Here is a 22713-nt window from a genome sequence, read left to right on the forward strand (position 1 = left end):
TTCAATTTCAATTCTTTATTCACCCAAGACCAGTTCTCTGGTATTTGAGGTTCAAAACAGGTATGTACAGTCAAAGGTCACGTGTACATAAGAAGTAATAAAAAAAGAAAAGAGTTGTGTTTACAATACAGTAGGTTGTTAAAGTTTGTTTTTGGAAGAGCAGACTTTGAAAATTATCTTGATAAATCTTGATTTTTTTATTAGTTTTTCTACAGTATAAGTACTCATTTGCTTGTTAAATTTTATAATATAAGGGTTTTCAAAGTATCTCTTGGACAAAAAACAGAAAATAACCAAGAAAAAACAAACGCATCGGTATTTCGACGTTTAGATTTTATTAGGTATTATTTCTATTATTAACACTGGAATAAGAAACAAAGTCTATAACTCTGTCAGATGTATTGTTTGTAAGTTTATAGTAGACTTTTTCTGTTCGTTCCCAGCATTCCTGTTGCGAAATACGGAAGAACTTGGCAACACCTTGAGGGCTGATAAAAGACGTTTTCAAAATCGTTCATTGCTAATACAGCCAGATTAATTAGATTATATGCTCATTGCATTGTTTGCCAAAATGTTCCGTGTGTAGCAGAGTAAACTAATTTTTGATTGGGCTAACAAAACACACAAGTAAAAACAAAAGGTTCACTGCTATTTGTGCACTATTAACCGTTAAAACAACGGCGCTGTTTGCTTTGTAGCCCCCCTTTCAGCTTCTCAATACATCAAGTGTACACATGTACACTAATAAATAATAGCAAGTTGGCAACTCATATGTAAGTTTTAAATATATGCCTTGTATTTTGCTTTCGTTTGTTTGATTGTATTTTATTCGGGGAGAGTGGGGGGGGGGGGTCTTGTTTGTTTTGGGGAGGGGAGGGGTGTCTATACGAATTACAGTGTATCTTTTAAATAGTAAGTTTGTAAGGGGACGAATACCGTCCATATTCTCCAAAACGGGGGACGGTAAAGTGATTTAACAGTAGGAATACAAGATTCGGAAACGATTCCTATTAAAATGCCGCGCCACGACATGAGTAATATCCATTCTAACAGAGGAATAAGCTTTTAATTGTAAGTAAATAAAATATTTTATTGTTAACAATTGTGAACACGACTTTAAAAATTACACTTAAAGCACCCTGAGCAGCGTTCCGTCACGTGGGCGACAAAAAGTGTCATTATAGAAACTGAAATCAATAGCATAACAATAAGACCAGAACAAACAATGGAGACAACATTTTAAAATTTTCATCAACTCATTAGATGTTGCATCGATTGCAAATGCTTTCATTTGTTTATTCAAAATAACGTACTTTTTCAACAACCAATCGAATGCCGCCACATGGCCGCTGTCGAATCGATATTCTGGTGGATAATGTATCAGAGCCTTCTAATTGGCAATTAATGCGAGCGCCTGTCCTTATGTTTCGAAGCTTGAATTACGGAGCTTTTGTGTATATCTGATGATGAAGATGAATAGATTGAAAGCTATCCATAGAAGACAACAAATAATTTATATTTTGAAACAATCCATCGATTGTCATTACAACGGGTGGTGGTCTGAATTGTTGCGAGACCGATCTCGATCCTTTTCCTGCCACAAGACAATAGAACTCTTGCCGAGCCAAAGGTATCACGCGCTCCGATTATCCTTGTCAGGGTAATGATAATCTAATTCTACGCAGCCTTGGTAAAAATGGGCTAATGGATACCCACTATATGGCTGCATAGAAATGCAGTCTTATTATAACTAATACAATGTAGTGGTAGTGCTGTAATTTCTAAAAATTTTAAAATAATAGCAAACGTTTCTTTTCATTTTTCATTCGGAAATGGAAATACTAAAATATGTCAAACGATTTTCAAGCGTAAAAAATGACCTTTGATGATTTAGCTAAACCAGTAGTCATCTTACACAAAAAAAGTGATATGAAAATGAATAAAAAGTACACCCCCCCCCCCCCCAAATCTCCTTAGAACGTCTAAATACCATGATAGCACTAAAAGCATGATAACGGCTCTGATTCATTCAAACAAGACTGCAGTAATGTAAAAAAAATACACACTAAAAATAAAACATTCCTCGAAACTCACACAGTTGGGGAATTTGTTTTACCAACATGTTTTTTTTTTTCTCCATGGGTCCCCTGGGATTCCCTCACAGATCTGAATATTTTTAGGAAATAAATTTTTAATGATCACCCTCAAGCAGTTCTGGGATTTGACTGATGGCCGAATCACATGACCTACGTTTGAGCTCGCTTTATTGGGTTATTTATGAAGATAATTTGTTTGTCGCAAAAGTGATATTAGCTAAAGTAATTTGATTTTCCATTCCCTTAGTAAAATTTTAAGTAAAGTAAAAACTTGCGAGTTTTTTCATTCATAATTAATAACTTTATTAAAAATTATTCATCTACATAATGTCTAACACATCACCATCAACTCTGCTCTTGCATAGAACTTGTGCTGGCTCAATCTAATAAATTACATAGCCTCTTTATATATGTGACCCTACATGAGTAAACTATAAAAGCCACAACTCAGAAATTACAATAAATAAAATTAACATATAAACTAAATTGAACAGAGTAGACATGAAGAAATAAAAATAAATAAATAAGTGTACATACTTATAGTTGAAATTTCATTCATGTAAAAATTCAGATAAATGCATTTATGATCTTTTGGAAATATAGGAACTAGAGATTCTTCACTGATTATGACATTCAAAAAATTAACAGTTAACATATTACATACTAATTTTGATTTTTATGACCATACAGATCATAAAAGTAATAATTTTCATTTATTAATTATTTATTAGACTCCCAAATATAACTTTTCACTGCATATAAAACAGCTAATGTCTGACCCAAAAAAAATTCACAAAAAAACAAAAACCAAAAAATAGGTAATGATGATAAAAGACTCAAATTACCAAGTCAGGAGGGATTGTTAAACAAAAAAATTCTATTTATTAAAGATGCATTATAGAATGCATCCATCCAAACCCCTCTCATGTGACATATCAATAATCAATGAGGGAGAACTCCACTTTGAATGTTAAAAATCGACTGACAGAAAATTTCTCTTTTTTCAACATCTCATTTCTGTGCAAATATTTTGATGTTTTATTTATTCTGTAATTATTGATTGTGGGGAAATTGTAATGGGATGTAATTGGTAAAACTTGTCAATTTTGTCAATAAAACTGTCCAAACTTGCTTTAAAACCATGTAATGACTTGTAATGTGAACAAAAAGCTGATAAATCGGAGGGGTGATTTCGCTAAATATCACAGCTTCCATTTAACCTAAAACAAACATTGATTACAAGATATTATTTAACTTCCCATGTTACTCAACAAATTAAGTAATGGACGGTACATTGTGGTGTAAATTGAGAATCAAACAAATGAGTTACAGGTATACAAGTACATAAAATATACTTACAATACATTCTTACATCTATACAACAATACAAAACTATGGAAAATATCACATTTGTTCATTATATATATATTTGGCACATTGGTAACAACCTATCAAGTAGTATTTGCATCCTCTCATAATTAGCAATTTTTTTAACCTAGCAAATCATAAAAAATGCAAATAATGGAGCCAAAAACTCCCATTCACTAGCACTCTATATTTGTCGGAATGTCTCTTCAAAAATTTGTGCTTGCAGTCATGTTACACAAGACAATAAAATATTTAGACAAAGGCACCTTTAAAAAAAAATTCTCTTTGATTATTTCACTCAAAGGATGTATGAAAAATTACAAGACTGGTCGAGCAAAAACTTCAATGAAAGCTTTCGTCATAACTTGTGAATAAAATCTTAAAGAAATGCATTTACTGCTGCAAAAAAAATAATGAAGGGATTTTGTCCAGTTAAAAAATCACTTTTTACCACATGGAACAATATTCTGGAAATGTTTGCTAACTCACACAGTTGCTCACTTATACATAGATATTGATCTTCTGAGTGGGTTCTGTTTGAATGAGTTATATGATTTAATCTTTAGAAGTAAAAATTCAAATCAATATAACAACCAAATCCTCTGAGAATACAAAACTAATTGTCATGCTGTAATATCACAAAGAATGAAGTCCCTTGTACTGGTTAATAGATAGATAGATGCACTTTAGACTACTTAAGCCGTTGATTCATTGATAGTGACGGTCTTCTTCTTTTTACCCATAGTGCCCGGCTGACTTCCTGTGGACGCTGTCTCACTCTCTGCCTCCAAGTCTCCCCTGTTCTTCTTTCTGTTAAATCAGAAAAATAAAGTTCTTATTAATTTCTAGAAATATCTCATAGTTCATTGGTATAGATAGTATCTGCATGTCACTTGTAACAATTTTATATCATATATAAATATTAATCTTATGTAATCTTACGTTTATGGTAGCAATCTATTCCTGAAGTACCAATTCATTTTTATGTTCCATCAAACCATCAGAATAATATTTTGCAAATTGGATGAAAAATTTATGAAAACCTAAAGGTGTCTTGATTTTGAGCTTTGGGACAAAAGTGTGGATCCATAAGTTTATTTAAATTACGCTATAGATAATCTTAATATTGAAACCTTGCTTAGATGCCCGCTCAATCTAACACAAAAATGAACGTTATCAGTGCCCTATTCATGCATTCTAAAATATTCATTTATCAAACTCAAATAGGAAAAGAACTTGTTTTAAATATCATTTGCATTTGAAAAGAATATCAAAGAGAATATCAAAGCTACATGTATTTTCCTAAGGAAAAAATCTGAATATTAGCATCTATGGTAAAAAATATGGAATAACTCTTTGTAAAATACACTGCTTAATCAGTGTATCCATGCCTTCATTTCAACTAGTGTCACCTTCGGCTATCTATTTTTTTCTTACTGAAATCTGATATGATTAGTATTTATTAAAGTTAAACATTTCAGATATTGATTCAGAATTTTTTTGCATATCAACTATACACTAACAGCTGCAGTTATTATTTGTTTTCAATCATTCTGGGTTTTTTTCTTTATACAACAGAGATGTTTTTTAAAATTTCAAGCAAAAAATGAACATTTTTGGCATCATGCTCAAAGGGAATTTGTGGATTTTAGACTTTAAAAAAAAAAAATTCCACTTTTTCCATAACTGAATCTCTGAGAAAGTCATCAGTACATGTACTAAATTTACTTGGACAAAAAATGATAACTTGATAAAAATGTCCACTAATTCCTAAATGTAACATATTACAATCCAATATTGGTGCATGATGTTACAGAGAAATGATGTGAAGTTCTGTTGCAAAGTATCAACACCATATACTATTATTATACATGTACTTTCATGTTAATTAAATACTGAAATCTGATTGGTTTAGACGCAGTTGGTAATCCGTTTTATTACCCTCAGCGTTAGCAACACACTTGGCAACTGGTAACACAACGAATTGTTACATGCGCATAAATTATGCGTGTAAGGTTCGCAGTAGAATTCCCTTTAATTCTGTATAAAAGCAGTAAAATTTTCTTTAAAATTAAGACATTCAGTATAATAAAATAAATAGTGCCTGTTTAGAAGGGTAACTGTTGAAATTGACTCCCCTCAAAAACCATTGTCAACCACCACTTCCTGTCGGTTGACAATGGTTTTCTCGGGGTGTCAATTTCAACAGTTACCCTCCCAAACAGGCACTATTTATATAATGGCCAAACCTTTGTGAAGTACTTCAAAAGAGCTGAGATGTAAAATGATCATTTGTCTAAAGCTTTGGCTAGAATTTTCAAACTGGCTTCCTGGTTGCAATTTTGTTATAAATTATTTTAAGATTTGGGTAAATTTAATGGTGTATCCTGAACCTAAAAAAAACCCCAGGTATTAAAAATGCTTTAGGAGTAATTTAATATTAATGATACTATGAAGTTTTGCTAGAACAAATCCCACAAAAGTGTCGGTCTTGAATAATTCATGAAAACGAGTACACATCAAACTAACAGTCTTATCCTAAGTCAGGTGTTAAAAAACGACAGAAACTTCATACTTTAATTGTATGGATACTAGAAGTCCTATTTTGAATTCTCGGTATACAAATTCATAAAAAAGAAGTGATTCGTGTCCCATTAATGATTGATAGTTGAAATATTTCCTTTTGACAGAACAAATACTGTCACCAGGTAATGAGAGCGGCGATGGAGGGAGATAGTGAAACACTTTCAAACTAAATGGAAATAGATTTTAATATTTTATCATTTTTGCCTTTCAACTGAGGCATTCATACATTGCAGGGCTTTCTAGATGATCACACACAGATCTATTTGAAGACAAAAACTCTGACTCCTCGAGAGAGAGATCAAACTGTTTGATTTATCTATATGGGTTAAAATAATTGTGCTGAAATAGGATTACATAATGAATATTTTCTTGTGAAATAAGTGTTACCTTGACAACCAGTCACTTTTCTGATAATGTTTGTGGAGTTTTTGGTGTGAAGTATTTCAGTAGGTGATTAGCTAGAGAGTCTGCATGTTAATTTAAATTCGCTGACATTTATATCTATAGCTTTTTTTTCTCTCAATCGAAATACATGTAAAGAATAAAAGCAAACAAAAGAAAAGCAAAGGTAGGAAAAAAGAAAGAAGAAGATAAAAAAAAAAGAAAATACTTAATTGTCTCAAAGTTATCTTGATGGTTAATTAAAAAAAATATTGACTAGTTAATAAGATCCGAAACTGTAATAATATGACAATATGAATTCAGGAACAGATGGGAAAATACCTGAAACCCCATGGATATTGCATTATCAAATGTAAATATTCTTATATAACTCTTATCTGAATTAAATCAATGCCTTAATTCCACATGCACTTTTGGATTTTATCAAGCATTTAAAAAAAATCAATTTGGTCAACAGTCGAAATACAGGCAATGAAAGTTTGCTTAAATCTTCATGCAACATTGATAACTTGACTTAAATCGTCAACGTGAAATCCAGATGTTCTTTCCTAAAAAAGGCTTAAAAACAGATGTTGTTTCATGCATCATTTATCAACAAATTTAAACAAAAGAAAATCAGAATAAACTCTCTCTTTATACCTGTTTTACAGTCTTTCATTGATTGGTGATATCCACTGGTGATAAAAGCAATGAATATTTTTAGTAAAAAAAAACAACACCCTCTGAAACCAAACCAACCATTAATTTGGTTACAACATTAGCATTAAATAAAATATATATTATATTGTCAGTTAGAGGTAAAAATAAACTGATTATTATTCAAACAGTTGAATGGCTACATTTATAATCATTTTCTCTTCATATCCATGAGTATCCAAACACCATGACGCTCAAAGTCAAAAATAATTTCAGCTGGTAAATCAGTTGTTTAAAATCTGATTGGTCAAAATCTAACTTTAAAAATACCTCAATGACCTTAAAATGACCTCCATGATATCAGAAGAGCAACAGGCATCATCAAATTGCTACTTAGGCCATGTTTGTACTTGTCAATGATAAGAGGGAACACTAAATTTGTTGCCCAAAATGAAGGCTTAGAGCAACATTTATGTCTGAAGGTCCAACAAATCATATGTCGCTTAGATCCCACGCAATAACTGTTTTGTTATTCTCTTAACTACATTTCATGTAGCAACCAGCAATGCATATGTTGCACTGCATATTTAGGCTATTTCCAAATTGCAGAGATTGTATTAGACTATATGAGATGTGATGTAGCCACATAGTGGTTCAACAAGTTTTTTAAATACAATGTATTCATTTTGTTGGAATTTTTGTGGTTGAAATGATTTAAGAATAGAGGAATACTTATTAGAATATTACAACAAAACAACAAATACTGACTACAAGAACTTATGCAAATCACCTTAATTCTTGTCTGGTGTCAACACTTTTCAAAATGTTTGCATTATATAAAGTTAGTACAATATAATAAATCTAGGCATGCTATCGAAGGTAATGTTGACCTTACATGGGGTCACTGATGATTTTCTTGGAGTGACAATTTCCTATGATACCCTCGCTAGCGAACAGTTAATATATAATTTAACATTCAATATCCAATCCATCAAAATGAGTATACTTTTTTCTCGAACACTAAACAAACCTGCAGTATTTACAATGCATTGATAATTAATGCCACCCAATACTGTTGGGGATCCAAAATTAATAATTGATGTGTAACTGGGCTATGAAACAAGTATGTAAGAGTTAAATGTCGATCATTAATCGAATTCATTGAAGTAACTCTAGTACTATTAGTAATGTATCAGAATAATTCAATTCTAATGAAATATTTAGACAAACTGAAACATAAAATTTATTCCACTGGACATTTGTCAAGTCTGGATCATCATGCATTTTATAAAAGGACAAATCTCCAACAGAAGATACAGATATACTATCCTTAGTAAACATTTCAGGGAACATTCATTTTTATTTTGTCAATTTACTCTTTTTAAATCTGACTACACTGTAAGGCTGATATTTATCATCGGTGTAATTGATTACTATGGAATCATTAGAATTCGTGGTGGATCAATTTTCGTGGTTTTCGTGGGTAGCCCCCCACCATGAATTTACATCCTCAACAAAAACAAATTCAGAAAGAGTCTTCTTTATCACTGAAAATGAAAACTGACGCTTCCATGAAATTACATCCCCACAAATAAGCAAAAACCCTGCAATCCATGAAAATTGTTCCCCACGAAATTAAATGATTCTGCAGTATTTGGTTTTTTTTAACAAATAATATGAACAAGGCTCCTACATCTCAGATAAGTTTTGAATTAAATAGATGTAAACTGGAGTTGTTTCCTCACAGCTTTTTAAGGTTTGCTCCATATTCTAAATCATGCACACATCTGGGTCCAGTTTTACAAAAGGTCGTATCTGGAAACGTAGACGTAAAACATAGACATAACTTAGGCTGACTTTGTGTTTTACCAAAAGTTGTATCTTATGTTTTGGCGTAGATTTTAGAAGAGTTCCAAACATAAACTACGAAAAAGTTTATGTGTATATCTACGTTTACGTGAGTAGTTATGACCTTTAGTAAAACACAATTTAAGCACACACAAATTTGGTGGCAAGGTCTGCGTTTACGTCTACATCTAAGACAAAAATTACGACCTTTCGTAAATCTTGAACCTGGTCCTGTACATCTCTGTATATCTCTAATAGATATTTGACACAAATTGCATAATTAAAAATTTCTGATAGAAAGGGACAGGTAAGCAACCTTTCAGGTATTTTCTTACAACTGTCAAATTCTCATTGGTTTACATCATCAAAACACTCCTCATACACTCTGCTTGCTTTTCAATTTCAGATTCTAAACAAATTTGGCAATAATAAAATTACAAACTGGGCATAATATATATATATATATATATATATATATATATATATATATATATATATATATATATATATATATATATATATATATATATATATATATATATATATATATATATATATATATTCAGAGAAGAGCAATCTAGTTATGAAATGAAATAAACTGTATCCATATAAATTATAAATTCAATGAATTTTACGGAATGTACATGCTATGATCTAAATGGGTAAAACTTCAATTGGAAAATTTGAATTTAAATTACCAGTATGTAAGTCTATATATCAGTACACATGCTACTGTAAATCAACTTTATTCACCTGCAAGAAAATTTCAAGAAACTTTCCACCTTCATCTCCTACACGCAAATTATTCTTGATATAACTCTGGGTCCCACACCATGATAAAAAAAATCCTACCACATACACCACATATCAACAGTCTATTATTTTTATCAATAACTCAAACTGCAAAACTGACATTGCCTTCCATTTATATTTCATAAATTTACCATGTGTCTGTGGGAAGAGGCTATATTACTCAGTATTTTAGTTTACAGAGCAATTCTTCAAAATTCTCTGAAAACATCTTCTAGATCACACCCACATCACTGACACCAAAGTTAAAGTTCAGAAATTCAAATTTGTTATTTGCAGAAATGATGTGAAAATTACATTCAAAACACAATCAAGTAAAATCCCATCAATATTTGTTACACCATACTTTCAATCAAAGTGAAATTAACATTCAAATACAACCATCGTTAGTTAGATCTGTTTTGTGAACATTACCATAAAAATTTCACTTGCTGCAAATGAAATGAAAGTTCAAGATAAAGTTAAACTAGGAATACAACACATGTACAAAGAAAGATCCGAGATATCTAGAATACCTCCAGAAAAAGATGGCTCAACATGTCCATAAGATGAACACATCAATCAGATAAAGAGAAAGTAACGTGTTAGTTGGAGGTTCTTACTTTGGCTTGGCCTCCAACACATCATCGTCAGACTCCTCGGCCCCTGATAAAAACTTCAGCTCCCCTGTCTTCGTCCTGTAGGCTGTGTACTACATAAAACAGATTTAAGGTTTAACGATAATATGTATCATACTGATATTATGAATGTCAAAACTCATCAGAATGATTATATGATATTTCCTAGTATACAAGTCATCTGTCATCGAATGCTCACCTTTTTCTTGACCTGAGCTACTTCATCATCCTCATCATCATCGCTGTCGTCAACAGGTCGATTGTCAGCCATGTTGTCTGCATCTAAAAAGAGGTCAATATCAAGAATGAAACAGAATTGGAAAATGGTGATACCATGGTAAATTTTTGAAAGTGGAAAGCTTGGAGGACAGTAGATATTCATGTGAAAGTAGTACTGAAAACAATATGGCAACAGTTGACCCATTGATTACCATGCATCATCTATGTACAAAAAATCCTAACATTAGGTTTTTAAATTATTGAATGATCAATGCAAGCTTCCTAATTAAACATGAACTAAACACTGCCCCTACCTTCCTCGGCCACGTAACTGGAGGGGAAGAATCCCTGCTGTCCGTCCGGCAGTTCTCCCATCCACCAGTTGTCGTTGTCTTTGTACAGCACCGTGATAACGTCACCCTTGAATATCGTCAACTCGTCCGACCTCTGAGCTCGGTAATCGTACATGGCTATCACCTACAAGATCAAACTGACATATTTAATGACTGTCCACTAAGAATTAAGGAGCAAATCATCAAGGGGAGCAGGTAAATATATCAATACAAATGTATGTTGCTAAAGATTTATAAACATTTTGGACTGAGTGATGTTTATTTGTTTTTTACCTGTTTCCGACTGACCGATTTCCCAGCAGATGCTTGGAAGGAAAACTGAGCTTTACCACTTTCTTGCTGCAAAAAGTTTAATAAATACGTACATATACAGCTTATGTTCTGTTAGTTTCAATATTAAATAATTGTATTAAACAGATATCACATGGTTTAAAACAAACACAAAGGTAACTCTGTAACATACCTGTGAGAGAGAAATTGTGGGTGGTCGACCAATGAATGTAGGACTAGAGCTTCGAGCACCATGACGACCAACTGGAAAATAAAATAACGAATAAACAAATTTATTGAACAATTTAATGAACAAAAAAATTTAACTTATTACATGTATTGGAAAAAAAATATATAGAAAAAAGAAGAGGAATTTGGGTCCAATACTCTGACTTACCCTCAGAGAATCCTGGCCTCCAATCGGAGTCGCTGGACTTGAGATACAGGGACTGGTTGGTGAACTGCTGCTGCTGCATGATACCCGTCAGGGTACGAGAGGCGTGGGGGGAGAAGGCTTGTGGGGAGGCCATCTAAGAGGTAAAATATATTTGATGATTACCAGGTAAATATGTGACAGGATAACATGCTCTATTACAGAATGTAAAATATACCATGCAGGACAAGAAAATTATCATTGTGTATGCTCTTAAAGGTCTAGGTTTTTCATTGTAACTAACACATAGGAACAAGAATACCATAATAATGTCAATGTAGAAGGAGTTAGTATCATCCATACACAATAAGAAACAATATAACAGTCAATAAAGAGATGGGAGAAGCAAGGTCCACTGATATATCAATGAAGAGTTTAAGAGCTAGCCAGGGTGGAAACAACTTAGAAGTCAGTTACATACCATGGCTCTTGGAGTCATGGAGTCCATCATCAGCCCAGTGTGTCCTACGCGGGGGGTGGACACTGGAACTCCAGGGAGTTCCATGGATGGGGAAGATGCCATCTGAGCCTGCATGTAGAAACAAATGTAGCAAACGTGAATTATCTTACAGACCCAATACACTGATACACATATAAATAGAGATGTTAAGAATGCACAGGAAATTAATATACAAAATACTAATGTTAATTTTACTTATTCAATTAAAGCACTCCATAAATTCCCTGTAAAATTTATGTATAGTGCATTTTACATTAAGTGAATATGCTACACATGTAAATGTATCATTTGTGAAACCTAGCACAAAATATTTTCCCATAAATATCACTGAAAGAAAATCCAGTTAAATTCACTTGATACAAATATAAAATTCAATTATCTTTCATGTTAAATTCAGTTGAGGCATAACTGGCTGCAAAATATTTTATCTTTAAAGCCAAGAAAACACAATACAATACAATTATAGAAATAACATATTGGTGAAATAAAGTGTTAGATCAATTGATTAACTTACAGTAGCACTATTGAGTTTCCTCATCACTTTTTCAAAGCGAGCAGTGGCATGAGCCTGGAACTCGTCCTTGGAGAGGACTCGAGATCCCATGGTTTTGGCGGTTTTCATCGTCTCCTCTTTTCTTGGGGATCTAAAAGCACATAAACAGGTGCCAGGTCAGTACGGTGAGAAAAGAATTCTTCAAATGAATATTCTTGACAAATGAGCCTATCGACAACTCATACCTCGAATATCAGTAATGTCATAAAATAAATGTGCAAGTGTGAATTGATATAAAAGAAGGTCTCTCCTGATAAGAACTGACCCTGGGAATGTAGTTGTGGATGGAATTTCCTCTGGCTCTTTGTACTCGGGTACTTGAATATGTCTGGGAGACAAGCCTGCATCTATCTGGGCCACTGTTCAGTCAAAATTCAAAAGCAGTTTAGTTCAGTTATCAATAATTAAGTTCTTATTTCACTGTCAATCACTTTTCTACATGCAAGACCTTCATTTACAAGGAATTTTGTATGACTTGAAACTCCTTAATTAAATAAACTATTGTATCAAAGTTCTTTCTTCGGAATAAAACTACAACTATAGCATATAAAATCAATCTTCTAGTCAGCATTAATGAAAAAAAAGATTATGTATAAAAAATACAGAACTTAATTCAAGCACAAATGAAATGTCTTTCACCTATCTAACTATATAGAATATCCCTTTAATATACATTTCAGAATTTCTAATTGCATAAAACGCTAAGAATGTCATCATTAGAAAGTGATGAATTACCCTTTGGGTCGTAGTTGTAGATGAGGATTGGTTGGTTGTCGCCAAGGGCACACAGCGCCATCATGTGGTCTCTAGGGTGATACGCCACGTCCGTCACAGGGAACTGGTAATTCAGCTCCGAAAACATGGCGACTTGGTCTCCTACAATCAAAAAATCACCACAAAATCAATACAGATCTAAATATTAAATGTAAGTCTCTTGAATATCTTTACACACTAGTATATTCCATATTCAATTTGACATAAGGTGTCAAACCAACAATTCTTTTATCTCCCTTCAGAAGTGTTTGGAAAATAAAATATATCTTAGATGAAGGAAAGGTTTATCTATTGTGAGTTTTTGTGATGGACACCATCCTTTACCTGTCTCGGTGTTCCAGGTGTAGGCGAAGTTGTCCTCACTGCCAGAAAACACGAAGGAGCCACACGGGGTGAGGGTGCTGTGGATCTCCTCTCGGAAGTTCAGCGCCCCGATGTACTTCTGCATCACCCTTTGTCTGTAATGCACAACACACTAGTTCACTCAAAGGACCAACTGTTATATCATCAACACATACACTTTAATTATAACAACAAAATACACTCCTTTTTTCTAAACTATTGAATTTGTAATAATGATAGGTGGATTGCCTTATGAATTTTAAAATAGAGGCTGAATAATATATGTACAATTTTTTCCCACTATCAGTTTCCTATTGCTATCACATACATCTGTTACAGTATCATTGATAACAAAACAATAAAAAAGAAAGGGAAAGCCAACAATGTCAAAATATAAAGGTGGATGGTACAGCTGAGCATACTGCTGACTGTTACTAGCACCCTGATTCATGTACAAATAAATTCATGTATATAGTTTTCTATTGCTATCATAAAATATACATTCTTCAAAGCCTCATTTGGAAAAAAAAACATGTGATCAGATAACAAGGGAAAAATACAGCTTGACATTGTGTTGACTGTGACTTACACCCTGAGGTCAAACATTCGGATGATGTTGTCCCGGCTGTGCACCAGTAGTCGTCGCCCATTGTGATGGAGGGTCAGACAGTTTATGGGGACATCCTTCAGCTCGGGGTCAAGGATTTTCTTGAACAATGTCCAGTCTCTCTCCCAGCCTGTAAAATGTCAATACAATGTCAACACACATGAATTTAACCTCCATTATTTCAGTATCTTACACTAATTGCAATGTCATTTATTCATTTTCGGAAGATGAAGAGAGAAAAAACTTCATTTCCAAGTATCAAAACTCATGTTTTAAAGAATGATTTGAAATATTTAGACTAAGCAACATAATTTTACACAGTCATGTTGGGTTTTTATCCTCTAAACATTGAACAGTAAATAGAAAGTTACCTAGCCTTGGTTCTTGTTCCCCTACAAACACATTGAAGATGATGACATTTCCTGCACTGTCTCCTGAATACATCTTTCCTCCGTCCTCCTCAAACACCAGGGTGTTCACATGTCCTCGATGGTCCTCAATCTCCTGCTTCAGCTGGTAACAAGAGTTAATGCATAAATAAATAAATAAATCATGCATAAATAAGACACATTGCTATTTATTTCATGACTATCATTTATTGCAGGTGTGGTGTCATTCTAATAACTTTTTTGATTTGTTCAATCAAACAGTCACTTTCTAATTTTTGCATTCATTCTGCATTATTGATTCCCTTTTTGGCATTCACACATTCCATGTGTTCTCTATGTTCAGTGTATAATCAAACTTTTATCACTATCACTTATTAACAAAACAATAAATATTCAACAACAACAACAACAACAAAACAATCACAAAAATCTTACTACCCGATACTTGCAATAAAAATAGTTTAGTTAAATGTATTATTATCCATGGATCTCAATACTTCTGCAGATACAGACTGGAAACTTACGACTCCGTGCGGCTCTGATCCGCTGACGTCCCACACTCGGATCACCTGATCATAACCCCCAGTCGCAATCACCGAGTCCAGGCGGGGGTGAAATTTGGCCGTGTACACAAATCCAGGGTGAGGTAGAAGTTTTTCTGAGCTGTCAAAGTTGTCCAAGTTCCAGACCCTTCAGACAAGAGAGAGATTTCCAACAATCAGTATAAGCATGCCAACAGAATCATGATTTTTCAGATTTGAAGTTACTGGTACTGTACACATTACAATGTGCATATTTTTTTATATCGATATGTTATATATACATACTGTGTAATCATAAAACTTGTACTGGTATATCACTGGTAATCAAAATTAACGGTTTCTTTAATATCAAAATCCCAAAAATGTACCTTCATGCTATTATTGAAATTGAAATAATTTAGGAAATTAATCTATGGTATATCTAATAAATTACATCCCCAAGACAAACCACAGAATCCTGGCTCTTATTTATATATGATTATTATTCTTTTTAAAAAAGTTGATTTATTTTTACCTAGCCGTTCCATCAGACGATGCAGACAAGAGATGGGTATCTCTTTTTGACCAACATAAATCATACACCAATCCAAAGTGACCTTTCAACTTTCCTCTCAGCTCAAATGATGGCACCTGAGATAATTATAGAAAACCCACAGTCAATGCACTGCTTAACATTTACAATCACTCAATCACAATTTAAATCACTCATGGATTACTTTTACCAACATCAAAACATCAAAATTAAAATTATATTTTACAAATTTTAAAAATTATGATGAATTGTAAATACTAATGAAAACAAATTTTTAGTTACAAAACTATTCAAATTTGCTATCAAATAGCTAAAAACTACTGTCGATAGTATACAATATACACATTATTTTACTCTAAAAATCTAGCCTCACTGTTATAAATGTATGATAATGTTACACATTCAACAAACAGACTTACCTCGTAGATATATATAGGATACTGGTCGCGATCATTGCAAGCACATGCCAAGCTGCGACCGTCATGAGAGAATCGGAGGACAAAGCAGCCCTTTTTCCCAGCAGGAAGGGTGACCTGAAGGACGTTTGGAATGCGGCAAGTCTGACCAGGCAACCGTGACCAGGAAGACAAAGTTTTGTGCTCCCCCCTAAAACGAGCAGAAAAATTCTCAGATAATTCCCTATTACAGAGTATTGTTTACGCACTTGAAGCATATTCATGTACATTATTCCAAAAATTACAGTATTATACAATCCTTATGTGCATACTGAATGAAATATCACTTGTAAAATCTAAGTTTTTCTTACATGGAGCTTCGAGATAAAATACCGGGTATGCCTTTTGTCAAAATAAACATTATAAATATATTGGCAAAAGGAATTAAGTTGATAATATTATCAGCAGGAATAATAAAATTACAACACAGTGAAGCTGTGGTGAAAAATTCACAATGACATAAATGACAGTACAATCATTTAGGGAATTACGTAATGTGAATGAAGAGCATTGCTATCTTTAACACACATGGCCTACCCGGTACATACATTGGTGGCAACATATCCATGCCTGTATGGGAAATGCTTATGCAAGATCTTCTTCATTCATTGTTCCAGTTAATATTTCTCAATATATATATGGGTCTTTGATTTTAACACTTTAATTTACATATAATAATCAAGTAATGAGGCCCAGAGGAATAGATGCATGCACATGCATGTTCTTTCTATGAAGGGACTGGGTAAAACTTATTAACTGGAAGGATGCAGGTAATTTGAGGCAGAGAAAAAAATGTGAAATGAAATAACTGTGAGAAGAAAGAGTTTTCATTCGTGAGGGACAAATATTCACATAACTTTGTCTGTAAACAAATCAACATATTGCTAGCGGTGAACAGCTGAATCAATCTGTCAAACAATTTACTTACCATTTTTTCTTCCTTCATAAAACGAAATTAATTTGATGACTTTCAATGTTGAAATAATACATGTACATGTATATATGCAATATAAATTTACTTTTATGAAAAAAAATTGAAATTCATATCCAAATGCATTACTTCATCTACATACTTTTTCTTTTCTCCCCACTGTGTACTTTTCTTCAAGTCAGTGTAAGTTCGAGAGCCAACCTCCTAAAAAAGATCAAAGAAGGAAATTTCAAATATTCTATCCACTGAGTGTGGACACTTTAACGAAGATTCTTTAACAAATTTTTGTTATCTGTATCAAAAGGTATATTTTATTTGAAATCAACATGTTACGCAAAATAATTTCTGAAAAACTTTACATCTAAAAATCAAGATCTCAATAAAAATTCTGAAAATTCTCAGAATTTAATTTAGAATTTTAAATTCAAAGTGGATGATAGAATTACTCCTGAATGACACAAATACAAACCTCCTGGGTAGCAAACATGGACCTCATGAGGGCCGGTTCTACATCCCTGGGGGGTCGGATTCCTTTGATGGTCACGTACAGAGTGGAGGGGTAGGGCTCCCTCTTCATACTACTCCACCACTGGTAAACCTAAAACCAGGGACACATATGTACTGTGTGAAGTCTCACCATGAATCTATGCAGGGATATTTTTTTTGAAAACATTCACTAAAGAGATGCCTTTTTCAGGCCTGGTTTCTAGTTATTTTAGATAATACAAAACCTAATATTTTAGATAAGACGTTTTGAGAGTTTTAAGATTGACCCTGGGACCTGGTACTTACCTCCAGCTGGTTTGGTTTGGCGCTGAAGCCGCTGGGAGGAACAAAGAGCTGCAGCCTCACTTTGGAGCCAGTGTTTAATTTGTCATTATTTCCTCGCACCTAAAAACAATTTAAACTTGCTTTAATACACATGTACATGTCTTTGATCTAAAGGAATTTATCAATAAACAATACTTCAGGGAAAAATATTCAAACAAGGAGTTATCAGAGAGTATAGGTAGGGTTTGATCTGACAGTATTATTGTACATTAGTTGCACTTTGCCTTTGATATTAGGTTAACTGATGCACAGTTTTGACTTCTTGCATGTAAACATGACAGGGACACTTTGGAGTTGTAGCGACAAAATGCTGTACCTTTAGGAACGCCCAGGCTATTCTGTACCAGCCCCCCTCTCTCTTCTGATTGCTGAACTGTCTCCTTGCTGTGTTCATGCTCACAAAATCAAGCACCTGTTGATGAAAAAATCCATTTAAGGAGACGGACTTTAGTTTGCATTGCGCATGTTTTTGCGCATTCTAATACAGTTGATTTATACTTTTTATGAATTATTTTCAATATCATTTATAAAATTGAACACAATAAACAAAATACAGATAAAAATATTTAGATTTTTAAAGAAATTTTTATTTTTAACACGATTTTTACGTTGTGCGGTAGGGAAGCATTACCATTGCGCTCCTATGACTTTATGATAAAATGAAGCTTTGTAGGAGTACGTTATATGAAATAACATAAGAGAAAAAGTAAAAGTTGTACGCTGTTGAAATTTTATATACAAAATGATACTATCCTCAAGGACATTTTCCTTATTTTTGGAATGAATCCATTATACCAATCATCATTCGTAATGATCCAAATATATAGCAAAACCAGACGGTAGAATTTTGTGTTTTTTACATATAAGGTAGGAAATGATATTACTAATCATATATAACAATTTGAGAAAAATAGCTATTGTAGTATTTTTTTAAAACTGCTTTGATGTGCGGAAAATGACAGTTTCCTATAATATTCCTTTAATAAATGTAGTTCTATTTAGAGATAGTCCCTAAAAAGAATCAGACGGTCGATTTTCATGAACCTTCCCAAATAAACTAGAGTTGGTTTAAATTGCATATGGTTAAAAAATAAAGAGTTATGCTATTGTAGTTTTTCCGCAAAAAAACCCAAATCGGCCTCCTTAATATAAATTACTAAACTCCATGGAGTATAAAAATGTGCAAACAAACTACAATTATCTATCTAATAAAAAACATGTAGTTTGTAACTGCCTCTAAAGTTTTTATATACATGTATCTTTACTTATACATGTACAACTACATTGTATTCACATAAAAGAAAAAGAACACCTACCTCAAAGAAAACAATGACTTTAACATCACTCTGTATGAAGTAGTTAAAATTTTCGTTGAACAAAAGCAGCTCTTCCCAAACTGGTAGGACAGATCTTATGAAAAAAGAAAAAGGTATTAAACAGGAGAAAAAACAATATTCAAAAATACCCATAGAACCGATTAATACCAATGCTGTTTATCTAGAAGTTTAACTCCTTACTTCCTCTCCTTGAAATCGAATGGCTGAGTCATGATGGGAAGGATTTTGTCAACATGTTCATTCTCGGTTTCAAAGAAAGCTGTTACCGCACGGTCCCTACAAAAGAAAGACATTCCTCAATGTTCCATTTCCCAATAACTTATCATATATATAGACTGTATCATATATACACTGTATCATATGTAAACTGTATCATATATACACTGTATCATATGTAAACTGTATCATCAATAAAACAGCTGAAATAAATGCTTAAGATTTGAGACATCTAAATATAATCCAATGATCTTTAATCACACTGTGCTGCACACATTGAGCTATATAAAAATATACAGTTGGTGTCTGCTGAAATCATGTGATCTTACATGTGCTGTTTGTGGAGGTAGTTGCCGGTTGTTTCATCCACTATGTGGACTCTGACTAGTGGATGGAGGATGTGGAAGTCATTTTTGAGTTTGTCTGTCCGATGGACCGTCACAGAGAGAACTTCTCCCTCATCTTCCACCTTCATCATCTCTTCCCGTCTCCTCTGTAACTCTGCTTCATCCACTAAGGAGAGACAAATCAACAATCCGTTATTGCTTATTTACTTAAGGTAAATGTTCTTTCTTGTGTTCAATGTCCTTGTATCTCTGTTTCTCTCATTTTCTTTCATTGAACAGCTTTCTAATCTCATATCAATTTCAGAGTTCTATGTCTATATATGTACCTGGCTCTTTTTTCTTTTTCTTCTCTTTTTTCTTAGCTGCCTTTTTCACTATAGTTTCCTCATCAGGTGACATCTCCCCCTGAAACCAATGGATAAAATATGCATATCAAATCATATTATGAAAGCAATGATAATAAATCTCTTTCATATAATTTATATACATGTACATGTATTATCAGACATCAAATAGACTTCAAATGAACACACCTCTTCTTCTTCATCATCATCTTCCTCCTCCTCTTCTTCTTCACCTTCCTTCTTTTTCTTCTTCTTTTTCTTTGTAACAGCCTTTTCTTCAGTCTCTTCTTCATCCTTCTCCTCCTGCTTCTTATCTTTCTTTTTCTTCTTTTTCTTCTCTACCTTCTCCTCTGTGGCGGATTCTTCAGATGGTGACATAGGCCTCTCTTCATCCTTTCCCTTCTTTTTCTTTCCTTTAGTTTTGGTTGGTGTGGCTGGCGTAGAATCCTCTGAAGGAGATAAAGGTCTGGTGTCTTCATCCTCAGTCTCTTCTCCTTTCTTCTTCTTTTTCTTCCCTTTAGTTTTGGTTGGTGTGGCTGGCATAGAATCCTCTGAGGGAGATAGAGGTCTAGTGTCTTCATCTTCAGTCTCTTCTCCTTTCTTCTTCTTTTTCTTCCCCTTTCTGGGAGTTGTAGTAACAGACTCTGCTGGTGACATGGGTCGCTCCCCCTCACTCTCTTCCAATACCTTTTTCTTCTTTTTCTTTTTCTCTGTCATAGAACTAGTGGGTGAGGTCGGCTCTGATAATGGCTGCTCCTCCTCACTCTTATCACTAGGTTTCTTTTTCTTCTTCTTGCCTGTTTCACTCTCTGTGGGGGACATCGGCCTCTCATCTTCCGACATGACATCTTTCTTCTTTTTCCTCACAGTTTTTGTTGGTGTGTCTGTGGTTCCATCAACATCTGGAGGCTTCTTCTTCTTCTTAGGTGTGGTGGCTCGTTCATCTATGGTTTCTCCCAGTATTGTCTCACTGTAAAAATGCCACAAATTTGATATATCATCTTTGTAGATTTTATATCCTTTCCTTTCATATTCATTTTTAACTTATTACAATTATCTAATCCATGGACTACTTGACACACAAGGTCAACATTTCTTCACATCCATAGGATTTTTTTTACAGTTCCTAAATTTATATCAGAATCAAAATCAAATTTGCAAATGCAAACCAAGATCAACAAAAAGATTTTATACTTACATTTCACTCTTTTCTGTTGGTTTCTTCTTTTTCTTTTTCTTGGTGTTGTCTTTTTTATCATCATCATTCACAAAAGCTGAATTGTCCTTGGCTACAAAGCAACGCAAAAATAAATTTACACTATTTATATATACTACACAAGACCAAGCAGTATTTGTTGTAAATATAACAGTAATTAACCATTGGTTGTAAATGGCTACATTAATGTTATCACTACTCTTCTTTAAGGATGATCAACAAAGTAACCATCAGAACTATCTTATATGTTTTGAAATGATGCTGAAAGCTATAAACTTTTTTTTTTGGTAAAGAAATATTCCATATAAATTAGCTTTCAAATTTTAATATTTTTCTATATTTTAAATAGAGTTTTTTTTTTAGGAGATTAATATAGTTTAAAATTAGCCATGACCATCAAGCCCTCTTGAGGAGTTGTGGTGGGTGCCAATGAAAATAGAGTCAGTGTGAGAACTGGTATGTGTACTGGGTATGAATAGAAAATCCACTTCTTTCTTTTAACATACCATTCAGATCCATTTACAGACATCAAACAATACAGTTAATAAGAACAAAGGGAAAAAATCTCTAATACAAAATACCATCATTTCCAATGGTATGCACATAAGAAATGCAAAATAGTTACAAACTGTCCAAAAGGTATCAATTTAAACACAACACGGAATTATCAAAACAGAACCTGAAGTAATTTGAAAAGCAGTAGTCTGTGCGTTTCTTTGTGACCACTGTAAATATGAGAAATTTTGGTGGATAAACTGTTAGGAATAATAAACTGGTGCCTGACCTTGCTCCTGCAGCTTTTGTCGGCGCTTGTTGCTTTTCTCATTTTTGGGACTGTTATCTGGGTCATATGTGTTGGCCTTAATTGCTGCATCTTCTTCTTTCTGGAGACCTTCTCCTTTTCTTAGAGATTCCAGCTGCAACCAGAGAATCATGATTTTAATTTTTTCAATATTTGTGATTTATCATTTTTCCGCAAAATTAAACCCATCCTGAATACAGTAACTATCATTAGTTTTCAATGCTTAAAACTTTGTTCAGCAATTTCTTGCAGTGTGAAATTAACATCATAGTACAGTTGAATTTCGGTATCTCGAACATCGATATCTCGAATACCATGGATATGTCAAAGTGATTTTAAGTCCCAAACACTTAAAATTTAATTATTATTTTTTTTTTAATTAACATTTATTCATTGT

At 33.3% G+C, this 22713-nt stretch overlaps 1 protein-coding gene across 2 annotated transcripts in view; it reads right to left on the reverse strand.

Moving 5' to 3' along the window:
- Positions 1-2374: 2374 nt before the first annotated feature.
- The window catches only part of LOC128165110 (jouberin-like), a 38905-nt gene continuing 18566 nt past the window's right edge, over positions 2375-22713 (reverse strand). Inside the window, exons 5-33 of one of the 2 annotated variants that reach the window (XM_052829324.1) lie at positions 22299-22431; positions 21497-21587; positions 20488-21268; positions 20281-20359; positions 19937-20120; positions 19572-19667; positions 19371-19464; positions 18371-18466; positions 18016-18114; positions 17693-17821; positions 17366-17427; positions 16257-16443; positions 15820-15935; positions 15288-15453; positions 14746-14887; positions 14357-14504; positions 13750-13883; positions 13387-13527; positions 12917-13010; positions 12613-12742; positions 12060-12167; positions 11603-11735; positions 11399-11469; positions 11209-11274; positions 10897-11059; positions 10563-10645; positions 10349-10437; positions 10161-10177; positions 4197-4274 (exon numbers count right to left, since the gene is read on the reverse strand). In XM_052829324.1, coding sequence (XP_052685284.1) covers positions 10171-10177; positions 10349-10437; positions 10563-10645; positions 10897-11059; positions 11209-11274; positions 11399-11469; positions 11603-11735; positions 12060-12167; positions 12613-12742; positions 12917-13010; positions 13387-13527; positions 13750-13883; positions 14357-14504; positions 14746-14887; positions 15288-15453; positions 15820-15935; positions 16257-16443; positions 17366-17427; positions 17693-17821; positions 18016-18114; positions 18371-18466; positions 19371-19464; positions 19572-19667; positions 19937-20120; positions 20281-20359; positions 20488-21268; positions 21497-21587; positions 22299-22431 — 3822 coding nt within the window. In that variant the 3' untranslated portion in view covers positions 4197-4274; positions 10161-10170. Of the gene's footprint in view, positions 4275-10160; positions 10178-10348; positions 10438-10562; positions 10646-10896; positions 11060-11208; positions 11275-11398; positions 11470-11602; positions 11736-12059; positions 12168-12612; positions 12743-12916; positions 13011-13386; positions 13528-13749; positions 13884-14356; positions 14505-14745; positions 14888-15287; positions 15454-15819; positions 15936-16256; positions 16444-17365; positions 17428-17692; positions 17822-18015; positions 18115-18370; positions 18467-19370; positions 19465-19571; positions 19668-19936; positions 20121-20280; positions 20360-20487; positions 21269-21496; positions 21588-22298; positions 22432-22713 lie in introns of both variants that reach the window. The other variant, XM_052829323.1, reaches the window with a different exon arrangement.

Source organism: Crassostrea angulata, chromosome 10 (genome assembly GCF_025612915.1).
Source record: "Crassostrea angulata isolate pt1a10 chromosome 10, ASM2561291v2, whole genome shotgun sequence".
Taxonomy (NCBI): domain Eukaryota; kingdom Metazoa; phylum Mollusca; class Bivalvia; order Ostreida; family Ostreidae; genus Magallana; species Magallana angulata.